This window comes from Microtus oregoni, unplaced genomic scaffold (genome assembly GCF_018167655.1).
Source record: "Microtus oregoni isolate MIOR12 unplaced genomic scaffold, Mior012 000045F_ref0000178, whole genome shotgun sequence".
NCBI classification, from domain to species: domain Eukaryota; kingdom Metazoa; phylum Chordata; class Mammalia; order Rodentia; family Cricetidae; genus Microtus; species Microtus oregoni.
The window spans coordinates 13,980,246-13,993,309 of NW_024543219.1; the positions used below are offsets into that span (position 1 = coordinate 13,980,246).

The window sequence follows — 13,064 nt, forward strand, 5'->3', positions numbered from 1 at the left end:
AAGGCACAGATTTGGATTCATGCAACAGACATAGGAGGGAAGACAGAGAACATGGAGAAAATTCAAACCTGGAAATGACTCCCAGTGGAAGTGCTTTTATTTCCTTATTGCCACACTGATGCAGTATTGGTGACTCTGAGTTATCACTGATGTGGTGAATCCACACAATAGGCCCTCTGTTGTTGATTTGTTAAAATTACATGGCATCAAGCTATGTAGTCTCTCTGACACCTATACATTAGAGCAACTGTGATCCCTAATGAGAGAGGCTTCTTTAGGAAGTGGGCTCTGCTGACTGCACAGACTCACACCTGGCCAAAGTTTAGAGAATACATAACTGTGCAGTTCTCAGACCTCAGCAGGACATCTGAACCACAACACGCTGCAAGGCTCAGAGACTACTTTGGAAGTGAGAGGCAGAGGTTGAAGATTGTTCCTATGAAATGGTGTCCAGGACACAATGATAATCATACACAGGAAGGGGCTCATAAGGCCCCACCCTCAGTGAGGGACTTTGCTCACTTAACATGTGCTGGTGATGGAATGTCATAAAAAGTAAAGAGGGAATGCAGGAAAGCAGCCACAGTTTAAATCTATGGATGTTAAGGCCAATAGAGTAGCTCGGGTGGTGTTTTTACTCATGTGAGAGCAGCGTGAGAATGGAAACCTCAACATGACTGGTTTGTGCCTTGGAAAATCCACTAAAATTCATTGAACTCCAGTTTCCAAAACTGCAATTTCAGGCCCAGATACCCAGAAATGGGCTCAATTTGGACTTTTGGAGGATTTCTGGAGGGTAGATAAATCCAACATTCCTTAAAAACTTGTGAAGCTACTTCCTCTTCTCAAAGGGGTCATTTCTCTTCTCACTGGCAGTAGGAAAAGTTGACTATCTGTGGTCATTATCTATTACTATAACAAGGTACAGACTAGCCTCCAGGTCCTTCAGTAGCACCAGTACCCACTGGACATGTCAGAGTCCATGCTCGTGTTCTAGGTCTTCTACCCTGCTCCCTACCCTAAACTCCCTCTAGTTCAGAAGCATCCCTCTCCCAGCTTCTCATTCTCTTTCTAAACCTATCTCTCTGTCTCCCTGTCTCTATGTTCCTCTCCCTCTCTCTGTATCTCCTCTTCTGTCTCTCTCCGGAGATCTGCCTCTCTGCTCTGCTTCTGCTTCTATCATAGGCAGGTGCAGTTGACTATGTTCAGCCAACATCTATTTCTGCTCTGGGCGATTTGATATGCCGCTGTCTGTTCTATCTCTGATAGCTATAATAGAAGCTTTCTCCTTAAACATGTCACCAAGAGGTCATGCCATCAGCTTGTACAATACAAAGAAACAGTTTAAAATATTTTCATAGTACATTTTAATGAAAAGCTACTAAAAACTTATATACAAAATTCAATATATACTGTATCAATTTTCAGAGAAATATTTAACATTAAAATTTCTAAATTTTTTTCTGAGAGTAAGAATTTTATTTTATTAATTATTATTATTAAAATTTTTCACCTCCTCCCCTCCCATTTCCCTCCCCCTTCCTTCCTTCCCCCTCCCTCTCCAGTCCAAAGAGCAGTCAGGATTCCCTGCCCTGTGGGAAGTCCAAGGTCCTCCCCCTCCATCCAGGTCTAGGAAGGTGAGCATCCAAACAGACTAGGCTCCCACAAAGCCAGTACATGCAGTAGAATCAAAACCCAGTGTCATTGTCCTTGGCTTCTCAGTCAGCCCTCCTTGTCAGCCATGTTCAGAGAGTCCGGTTTGATCACATGCTCCATCAATCCCAGTCCAGCTGGCCTTGGTGAGCTCCCATTAGGTCAGCCCCACTGTCACAGTGGGTGGACGCACCCCTTGTGGTCCTGACTTCCTTGCTCATGTTCTTTCTTCTCAGTAGTAAAAAACAATGACATCTTGAATTTTGCATCCAAATGGATGGAAATAGAACACACTATCCTGAGTGAGGTAACCCAGACCCAAAAAGATGAATATGGTATGTACTCACTCATTAGTGGATTCTAGCCATAAATAAAGGACATTGAGCCTATACATTGTGATCCTAGAGAAGCGAAATAGGAAGGTGAGCCTAAAGAAACACATGTAGTTATCCTCCCAGTAGACAAGATAGCCAGGCAAAAATTGAGAGCTTGCAGGTGGGGGTAAGGTGGGAGTAAGGGGAGAGGGGAAGAGAGAAGTGAGAAGGGAAGGATGGGGAGAACTTGGGGGGATGGGACGGTTGAGGATGGAGGAAGAGTGGGTATGGGAGCAGGGAAGTATATATCTTAATTAAGGGAGCCATTTTAGGGTTGGCAAGAGACTGGACTCTAGAGAAGTTTCCAGGTATCCAAGGAGATGTCCCCAGCTTGTTCCTTGAACAGCTAAGGGGAGGGCACCTGAACTGGCCTATCTTATAGCCACACTGATGAATATCTTGCATATCACCATAGAACCTTCATCTCGAGATGGATTGAGATGAAGACAAAGACCCACACTGAAGCACTGGACTGAGCTCCCAAGGTCTAAATGAGGAAAATTTCTAAATTTTATAAAATATTTCTGATAGATTGTCACTTGAAAGCCAATGTAATAACATCATAAAAACATCATTTTTAAAGGTGTCTAATATCTTTAATTTTTTCAAAATAATGTACAACAGGTTAATATGTTTTTTAGAATACTACAAAAGGAGGTGAACTAAGAAGGAACTAGATTAGTATATGCTACCAGAAATACATTATAATTTATTTTTATGATATATTTTGATAGTATTCTTTCCTCCCCTGCAGTATATTCCACATGCTTCCTTAAAAATACAGTTTTAAAATCATGCATTCTGACTACAATTGAGCTCATTTAAAGGACCAGGTATTTTAATTGTACATATATACATACATAACCCCCACACACATATGCCATGTTGATTTTTATATTCTAACCCTAGCTGAGCCTCTTAGCCTCAACAATTCTCAGTGGAATTTTTCATTCCTGAATGTTGAACAATAGGGTGCCAAGGAACCCATACATATCTATATTTGTATTCATAAAGATGTGGCAAACTCGGCATCTAATATTTGTCATCTTTTGTTACAAATAAGCAACTCTACTCCTTTTCTGGAAATCTCATGAAATTCATTCTAGGCAGAAATTGATTTCAATATTTTATCGGATGGCAGAATAATGAATTTATTGACCTCTTGGAAATACGTTTGACCCTTTGCTCCTTTCAACTCTCCATTACAGATCCTTAACCTCCTTAGAATTCCACACAACTAGGAGGCTTCTAATTGAGGATTAAGAGTGAAAGTCCAAGTAGCAAAGTGTTTTTGTTTATCTTTCAGAATTTATCAGTATGTTCCACTAGATAAAGTCAAATTCCTATTGAATTGTGTGTCCCCTTGAGTTGTGTCCTCTCTCTGGGGATGCATGTACAGTACATGTTTAAATAGGTGAATGAAAGTTTAGCAAGCTTTACATGTACTGAATGCATAATAAGGTCTATAGAATTAGATAAGATTTAATGTTTTAATGCCTGGCCAGTAATTCAAGGAACAAAACACTATATGTAATTTATCTGCAAAAGTGGTGAAAGATGGATGTTATGTCTCCCTCCCTTTTTAATAACTCACTTAGTCCAACTGATAATGTCCACATGCACTTGGCTGTGGGGGATCCTACTGGAAGTCTTACTCCTTAAGACACATGATACAGGAGCTGGAGAGATGGCTCAGTGGTTAAGAGCATTGCCTGCTCTTCCAAAGGTCCTGAGTTCAATTCCCAGCAACCACATGGTGGCTCACAACCATCTGTAAAGAGGTCTGGCGCCCTCTTCTGGCCTTCAGGCATACACACAGACAGACTATTGTATACATAATAAATATTTAAAAAAAAAAAAAAGACACATGATACAAAAATGGGATGAGGACAAGTTAGGGGATGGGATGGAGGCAGAGGACAGGGATGGGGAAGATATGAGCAACATGGATGATCTGAATTACATACATTAAAAAGTCAAAGAGTAAACTGAAAATATTCTTCAAACAATAAAACGAAAGAAAACCTCAAAAAATACTTCTGACATTGTCATTTGATGATAGGAGCTCCTCATAGGTTGTTCAGCAGAAACTAAAAAGAAAAGCAAGAATTATCAGTAGTATCAAGAACATCATTGGTAGCATCGTCAAGATAAGCAGTAACAGAGGCATCACCCGTAGAATCCTATGTAGTGTCAGGTCACAATGAGTATCATTGTATTTGAGAATGGTGAGAATGTGGAGTCTTGTTTCATTGGTTTTATTCTCAGAGGTTGTTTCTTTTGTTTGTTTGTTTCCAAAATAATGCTGTCCATATAAGTCACAGTGTATGGACACAGAAAAATAACAACTAATATCTAACAGTTACATTTCCCTGCTTAGCCATTCAGAAAATACAAGTTTCACATTAAGAGTGAAAATCATTTCCTCATTCCAGCATGGGAGGCAACTGTGTGCTTACCAACTTTACTTGATCAGTTTGGTTGGACTATACTGATTTTGTTAATTTTATGTGATGCATTTTCAATATGACTAGAAAAGATAATCATTTTTCTAGTTATAGGTAGTATCTAAAGAGTCCTATACAAAGTATGAAATTTATTTATCATCATGCATATTAGAGCCAAAGAGAATTGGATTTCCCACACAGAAATATTTATCTATTTTAAGCCATTGGTGTGGTCTAACTTACCTTGTTAAGCCCCTTTAACTTTAACTGTGCAGGATTTCTAAATTAGGTTCCATACCCACGGCATCGTCAAAGCCACCAACTGCAGCAACCACATTGACGATGTTAGGAGGAGCAAGGATGTGGTTGCTGCCCAAATTGGAAAAACCTTGACAGGAGTATTCGCTGCATAGCTGGTGCCATGAGCAGGACTTGAAGCAAGAACCCGCATATGAGCATTCTGAGGGTCCAACGTGTCACCTGGGATACAAACAAGAGCAGATTTCTGGTCAGTAGTGAAGCTAAGACACTGAGTTCTCTTCTAAGCAGGTATCAAGAACGGGGTCAGAATGTTGCACAGGGTCCATGGTGTCACCACTGTGGCTACCAGGAGCAAGCTCAGGGACAGCATGTGTTCTCCCCCTTGCATGCCCAGTATAAGTACCTAGAGAAGGTGTGTGATCCACGCTGGTGTTGTTAACAGTAGTTTCCTCAGAAGACTGAAGATTGTCACCTCTTTCACTAACGCTGGTGTTAACAGTAGTTTCCTCGGATGACTGACGATTGTCACCTCTTTCACTAACGCTGGTGGTGTTAACAGTAGTTTCCTCGGATGACTGACGATTGTCACCTGTTTCACTAACATGAGAAGTTGATGTGGCATCGGCATGGGCAGGAGGCTGGGGCACGATGTCATGCATATTAGGTGGAGGAAGGAAATCTTCTCCCTTCTTTGTCTCAACCTTTAAGGAAATTTTGAGATGTTAGATTTCATTGAAAATCTCACTTATTTTTGTTCATTTTAGAACTTATCTGTTAATGTCAGGGTCTTGATTTAGAGTCCCCAAATGTTTTGTTTTCTCAGGCTAATTTTATCACTATAACCGCTGATATCCTGAAACCTTTGCTTCCATTGGTTTAGTCAAAGGCCCAGAGTTTGAGAATCTTAAAAGGGGATCTATTCAGCTTTATGCCTTCTTTTCTACTGTTCTTTGCTACCTCTCTATAATGGAAGATGGAAAAAAAGACACAATGTGTCCTCTCCTGTCTTTATGACAAGGATTTTACATTCCATCCAGATTAAGAGAATGTGACAATCGGGGGCTTTGGAAACAAAAAGAACCTCGCTCTTCTGCACCACACTACTGCTTTCCCCATGGCTTTCACAATTGCCCATTAGGTTCCCGGGATAACAGAATAGTGAGGGTGACTTTTGAAATGAAAGAATAAAGTGTGCCACTACCCACAGTGGATGGAAACTATGGGGCTGAAGGAAGGGTTCTGGGAGATGCCATCCATACTCTTACTCCTTAGCTATGACTGTTTTTATATATGGCTGATGAATGCAATGGCCTGTTCCAGCATCTCTGTGGTGGCTTGAATGAGAACAGACTCATGGGCTCGTATATTTGAATGTTGGTTTCCAGGTAGTGTAACTATTTGGGGGGAAGGATAGGTGGTGTGGCCTTGTTGGAGGAGTTGTGTGGTCTTGGGTTTCAGAAGACTGGTGCCATTTCTAGTGAGCTCTTGGTTCCTTGTATAGATTTAAATGTAACTCTCAGCTGCTGCTACAGCACCATGCCTGCCGGCCTCAATCATGGTGGTGATGAAATTGTATGTATCCCATTGGAACCATGTGCCTTACTAGACCTAGATGGAGGTGGGTGGTCCTTGGACTTCCCACAGGGCAGGGAACCCTGATTGCTCTTCAGACGGGCTAGGGAGGGGGACTTGACTGGGGGAGGGGGAGGGAAATGGGAGGCAGTGGCGGGGAGGAGGCAGAAATCTTTAATAAATAAATAAATAAATATATTTAGGAAGTGCCAGTTTTGAAAATGCATTTGATGCTGTTTGTCAGGAGGGGAGCCTCCCCAACTTTTATTCCAATTACAAATAATGATGCTAGGCCTTAATCATTCATGACATCTCAGGGAGACTTAGCAGTCTATGTTTACCTTTCTGTACCAGGTTTGAGGATGATTTGTGCTACTTATGTGAAAAACTCAAACGTTCCAAAGCTTACTCAACATGATCAAACAATGTAACGTGGAGATGGTAAACTAAATAGCGTGAGAAGCATTGTTTGTAAAGGAAAGCAGATGAGGAAGTACACATACTACATGTGTGTCCAAACTGCTCAAGGGCATCATGTGAAAATGTTCAGTTCATTGGTTTCCTTGAGAATGATGAGCGTGAACACATCAAAGCTCGAGATTTGTGAGCCTTAGACACATTTTCACATGCCATATGTTTCACTCATTGCTTCATTATTAACTAAATATGCTTAAGCCAGTTATAAAAAGGAAATGAAAGGGCCACATGGTACAAGTATAGTTTTCCAGGACACATGTCACAAGGAAATTAGAAACACTGAAGATGACTGAGAGACCCTGAAAATATTTTCCTTATATGTTAGTTACACAACAGGAGTGCCAATGAATATATAGACACCATTTATTATCTGAATAATCAATATTGTATCATCCTAAAAATTACTATTGGAGTGTGTGTTTGCTTGTGTGCTTGAATTAATATTCCTGTTTGTGCTATGCTAGTGTGTGTGTGTATATGTGCATGCATACATGTGTGCGCGCACGTGTGTGTGTGTGTGTGTGTGTGTGTGTGTGAAGGGCAGAGGATAACCTTCAGGAGGCGGCTCTCTGCTTTCACTGGTGAGACAGGGTCTCGCAATGTTTCTGTGCCTCTGTGTGTTCCAGTCTGGCTGGTTTGTAGGTTTCAGAGCTATTCTACTCTTTCAGCCTCCAATCTGGATTTAGGGGTGTTGAGATTACATATGTGAAACACTTGTTGTTTGTTGTGTTATCTGGGATGGAACTCCTATCAATAGGATTGCAATGTAAGGGCTCTGATCTGCTGGCATGTGTGTGTGTGTGTGTGTATGTGTCTCTGTGTGTGTTCTAGCTTTTTAATGAAAAGAAGTGTGTGCGAGAGAGAGAGAGGAGAGAAAAACAGAGATTGGGGTAGAGATTGGTTTTTATCAGTTCAGAATGATGGAGAAAAACTCATTGTGATGTGAGCTTTTTCTTTCTCCTAAGCTAAGCATCATCTTTGTGCCTTTGAAGCCTGTGTCATTTATCAGCGTGTCTGACTGTAGCTCTTCATGAAGACTTCTGCTTAGTATTCTGTTAGCATGGGGAACTGACATTATCTAGATCAGGTGGTGATTTTATACTCATTACACTGCAATCACCAGGTAATGGGTTCGGGAAAACTCATGTGTTAATATCATTTTATGCAAATCTAACATCATAAAAGTGATGTCTCTTTTTATTTCAATCACATCTTTGAAGGATAGAAACAACTGCCCTTTCACTTTATTTGCCTGAAGAATATGCTAAGATCTCATTTCTATTAGTGATATTGTGGTTTGTATTCTAATCCTTTGCATATCCAAGATGTTGGTCCCTTCACGCCAAGGGGAACACTCCATGGCCGCCACACTCATCACATTACTATTTACTTTCTGTATCAAACTAAAATTTCGACATTAGTCTAAAATTTGCATTTGTATTAATCATGTCAATTTATATGCTAATGATTTTTCACTGAAATCTTGGAAGATGTCTGGCAACTGAATGTCTGTTTATTAAAATCACTTGAGATCTGTCTCCCTGCTAAGACCTCCCCTGACCAATGACTCACTTTGATCATACATAATAACTAATATTAATTTAGAAACCAAGTTGGATTAAGCTTAAAAGAAAGAACTTTTGAGTTTGGTTCTGACAATATTAAAATTACAGTTACTAATGATTTTATTAAGTGTCATAATTATGTCAAGTCTGCTCCCATCTCTCCTAATGCTGAATTTAGATGGTTCAAGGTAACTAGCTAGTTGTTAGCCATTTGTTTTTTTTTTGTTTGTTTTCTTTTTATTTTCTTTTTATTTATTTATTTTGGTTTTTCGAGACAGGGTTTCTCTGTGGTTTTGGAGCCTGTTCTAGAACTAGCTCTTGTAGACCAGGCTGGTCTCGAATTTACAGAGATCCGCCTGCCTCTGCCTCCCAAGTGCTGGGATTAAAGGCGTGAGCCACCACCGCCCAGCTTGTTGTTAGCCATTTGTAATGGAAACTGGCAATTGGTTTTAAGTAGGGTATACAAACAGAGCAAGCTCTTCTGCTTGTTTATACCTTCTGAATGTTTAAAACACAAAAGAAAATTGTCCATTTCCTTTACGTTTTCCACTTTTCTCAAATACATATTTTTGAAATATGACCAGATAATTCTCTGGATTTTCTCAGTGTCTGATGCTATGTCCCCCTTTTTATTTCTGATTTTATTAATTTGGATTTTGTCTCTCTTTCTTTTGATTAGTTTGAATAAGGGTTTCTCTATCTTGCTGATTTTCTCAAAAACCCATTTCTTTGTCACATTGACTCTTTGTTTCATTTACTTTGTTTCTATTTTATTGATTTTAGTCCTCAAATTGATAATTTCCTGGTATCTACTCCTCCAGGGTGAGACTCCCTTTTTTGTTCTAGAGCTTTCAGGTGTGCTGTTAAGATGCTAGGGTGAGATTTCTCCAGGTTCTTTATGTAGGCACTTAGTGCTATGAATTTTCCTGTTAGTACTGCTTTCAAAGTATCCCAAAGAATTGGGTATGTCATGTATTCATTTTCATTAAATTCTAGGAAGGCTTCCTTTATTTTTCCTTGATCCAGGGATAATTCTGTTGAGAATTATTCAGTTTCTATGAGTATTTAGAATTTTTGCAATTAGTGTTGTTGAATTCTAACTTTAACCCATAGGTGATCCAATAAGACACAGGGTTATTTCCACTTTTTTTAATCTGTTGAGATTTGCTTTGTGATCAAATATGAGGTCGATTATAGAAAAAAAAAAAAACCCTGCAGAAACAGCTGACCCAAGGTTGTGGGAGCTCACTGGCTCTTGACTGACAACTAGGGAACTGGCACAGGACCAAACTAGGCCCTCTGAATGTGGGTGACAGTCATATGGTTTGGTCAGTTTTGTGGGTCCACTGGCAGTGGGTCCAGTATTTATTTACCCCTAGTGTGTGAACTGGCTTTTTGGAACCCATTCCCTATGGAGGGATACTTTGCTCAGCCTAGATACAGGGAGGATAGCCTTAGTCCTGCCTCAAGGGATATGACAGACTTTGTTGACTCCCCACGGGAGACCTCATCCTCTATGAGGAGTGAATGGGGAGTGGGGTAGTGTGGAGTGGGGTGGTGGGGAGTTGGGAGAGCAGGCAGAAGGGAGGGAGAGGGAATTGGGATTGGTATGTAAAATAAAAAAAATGTCTTAAAGAATAAAAGAAAAAGTAAAATAAATAAATAAAAAACAAAAAAGGCTATTACTTTTATAGTTGCTGTGACAAAATATCTGACAGAGATTATTTAAGCAAGGGAGAAAGGCTCATGGCTACAGGGAACTACTGTTTGCCTTCCCTGCTCTAACTGACTGACTTTCCCTGCAGCAGTTGAAGTAGGTAAAGCCAACAGGGAAGCTTTGTCTGTGGCAATAGTCTATTGCTTCTCACATGCTGGTAGACAGGGAAGGAGACAACTCAGAACTGATTCCAGAAGTAGTGATAACCATTAAGACCCACCACAGACAACCTTCTGCTAACCAGACCAAATCCCATCCAAATCCCATCCCAAAGGTTAACCAATCTCCTAAATTGTAACAAAGTATTCAAACACATGATAGCCCTTCTCTCTCTGTGTCACTCTTTTTCTCTTGTTTGGTGGTGGTGGTGCGGCTGGTGGTGGTGGTGGTGTGTGTGAGTGCTACAAAATTTCAGTCCAAGTGTAAATCAGAGAGCCAGTGTGATGGCTAAATGGATGAAGGCACTTGTCAGCATGACTGACAACTTGAATTTGATACCTGAGCCTGAAATGAGAAAACTTACTCCTATATACATTATCCTTTGACCTCCACACTTCTGCTTGGTGCACATGTTCCTTGCCTCCCCCCATCCTTCAAATAAATAGAGACCAGTGTGTCCTTGAACTGACAGAGAACAGTCAGCCTCTGCTTCGTGAGTACAGGGATTAAAGGTGTGCACCAACATGCCCAGCCTCCTATTGCTCTTTGTGCTGCCTCTGTGTTCTCTGGATTTCAATGTGTCAAAGTGGCCTAGTGCTAGCAGTTTGGTAAACATCCTGAGACTGACTACTCATTTCCACTGATGATATACTCTATTTGTTTACCAAACAGATTCATTCTGGGGACTGGAAAGATGGCTCAGTAGTTTATGACACTTCTTCCTCTTGCAGAGACCTGGACTAGATTCGAGCACCTACACATATGCTGACAACCATCTGGAACACCAATTCCAGGAGTTCGAATGCTGTCTTGGGTGTCTGTGGGCAGCACACACACAAGGTGAATGGAGAGAATGCATGCAAAATATTTATACACATAAAATAAATCAGTTTAAAACATTGTATGTATGTTATGCGCACTCACGTTGACAGTAACGACTCCAGGAGTCTTTATTTTTTATTCTCTGTATTTCATGAGTCCTCCACAACTGTGATAAAAGTTACTCACTTTCTGATTTTTGTTTCCATAGTCTAATTTGCTATCACTTACACCTTAGAACAGGGATTCTCAAGCTGTGAACCCATTTGGGGATCATAGGACCTTTTTACAGAGATCATCTAAGGCCATGTGGAAACACAGATATCAGCATTATGATTCATCACATTAGCAAAATTACAGTTATGAAGGAGCAGCAAAAATCATTTTATGGTTAGGATCACCACATGAGAAATTGTGTTGAAGGTTCACAGCAAAAGGAATATTGAGAACTACTGTCTTAGAAGGGGACAGGCTAGCATGGGTATTCATAGGAATGAGAGTATGATGGAGGTGGAAGATATGTTCAAGGCTTTGTCTTCTCTGACATGATTTGCAACTATACAGACTTAGAAACACAAAGTCAACATTCTCCTCACAGGCAAATATGTTACTTTTCAAATTAATAGGAATTACCATCAAGCGTGATTTCTTTTTAGAGAACTCAGGCAGTGCCTCTCCGAGAGTACTTAGGTCTATCATTGATTTTGATTTGCTAAGACCTGCTTGGTCCTGCTTCTTTGTTGCAGCGATCTTCTTGGAATACAAAATTTGTTTCTCTATGATCTGCAATGAAAAGACAGAGGATCAATTTTCCTAGTTTGCTTAGGAAATGAACTCTTGATTTGGGGTACACAATATCAAAACTACTTTATTCCTTACTAGCTAGATTGAGAAAATCATGAATTTGAAATTTGGCCTTTCCCTGTGATTGAGACTAAACTTAACTCACTATATTTTAAACTTTCTGAATCTTATTTGAGATGATTATTACTTTTAATAGCCCCCCTTCATCAGTGTTTCTCTTCTATGTTTGGGAGGCAAAATGTATATTATTTTCAACTTATAAATATACTCTCACTTACTAGTGTCCTCCATATCATAGGATCTGTGAAACTGCTTTATAGAAACCCATTTTTCTGCTGAGTCCCATTCAAAAGTCATTAATATTCAACTTCTGATTCACACAACACTTACTCTAAGGTTCCAGGTTACAAACAGGATTCCTAACCTCCAGCAGCTCACAGTGATGAGATCACATTACTATGAACACATAAATGCTAAGTATAACCCTAAGATATTTTAAATAGGTGAACATGATACAAAGAATCAGAGTATATATTATTGTCAAATACAGAGCAAATATCCAGAAAACAAAGTGTTACTATATGGTATTGAATCTTCACATCTACAATTGCTGGCTAATTGGGGAAAAATACTTACCGTGTACCTGGAGGAAAAGTTGTCAATATCCTCCTAGTGGAATCAAACAGAAAACAGACTGTAATCTCTTCATAATGAAAACTTGGTTGAACAGATTACAAATAGCTAAATTTGCAAAATTTCTTGCTGATGTAAACACAGAAGAAAAGAGACAAACATAGGAGATGCTTTTATCTGTGATCCTGAAATAGGAATATCCAAGGGAAGAGAAAACCTACCTGCAATTATGCTGAGAGAAAAGGCACCTGGGTGATGCCTGAACCACTACAATAACCGGACCCTCTAAAATGTATTCAGATGTATCACCACAGTTGTTTTTAAAATAAGTCTAATGTGTATCTATTTCTGCAAACCATCCTTGATCAAGCACCAGGCATCTTCTAATATATGAGAACTGCACTCAATCTTCCCCTCCCTGTGTTTCCAGTTCATTCTCCTATTGGGCCACCGCTATCTGCAAGGACTTACTGCTCACTGGAATTTATAGAAAGGATGGTTCACTGATACCAAACACTTTTCTCTGACCAAATTTCCATATAAAACTGTGATAGGTAGAGTACTGCTGCATTTTAACAAAATT

General features: G+C 39.9%; 1 protein-coding gene across 3 annotated transcripts in view; it reads right to left on the reverse strand.

The window, feature by feature from the left end:
* Positions 1-2,525: 2,525 nt before the first annotated feature.
* LOC121435039 (ankyrin repeat domain-containing protein 26-like) overlaps positions 2,526-13,064 on the reverse strand; it is a 114,370-nt gene continuing 103,831 nt past the window's right edge. For all 3 annotated transcript variants that reach the window (XM_041634093.1, XM_041634094.1, XM_041634092.1), the window contains 5 exons: positions 12,485-12,517; positions 11,678-11,827; positions 5,139-5,436; positions 4,718-4,954; positions 2,526-4,117 (listed from right to left, as the gene is read on the reverse strand). In XM_041634093.1, the coding sequence (XP_041490027.1) occupies positions 4,755-4,954; positions 5,139-5,436; positions 11,678-11,827; positions 12,485-12,517 (681 nt within the window). In that variant the 3' untranslated portion in view covers positions 2,526-4,117; positions 4,718-4,754. The remainder of the gene's footprint in view (positions 4,118-4,717; positions 4,955-5,138; positions 5,437-11,677; positions 11,828-12,484; positions 12,518-13,064) is intronic.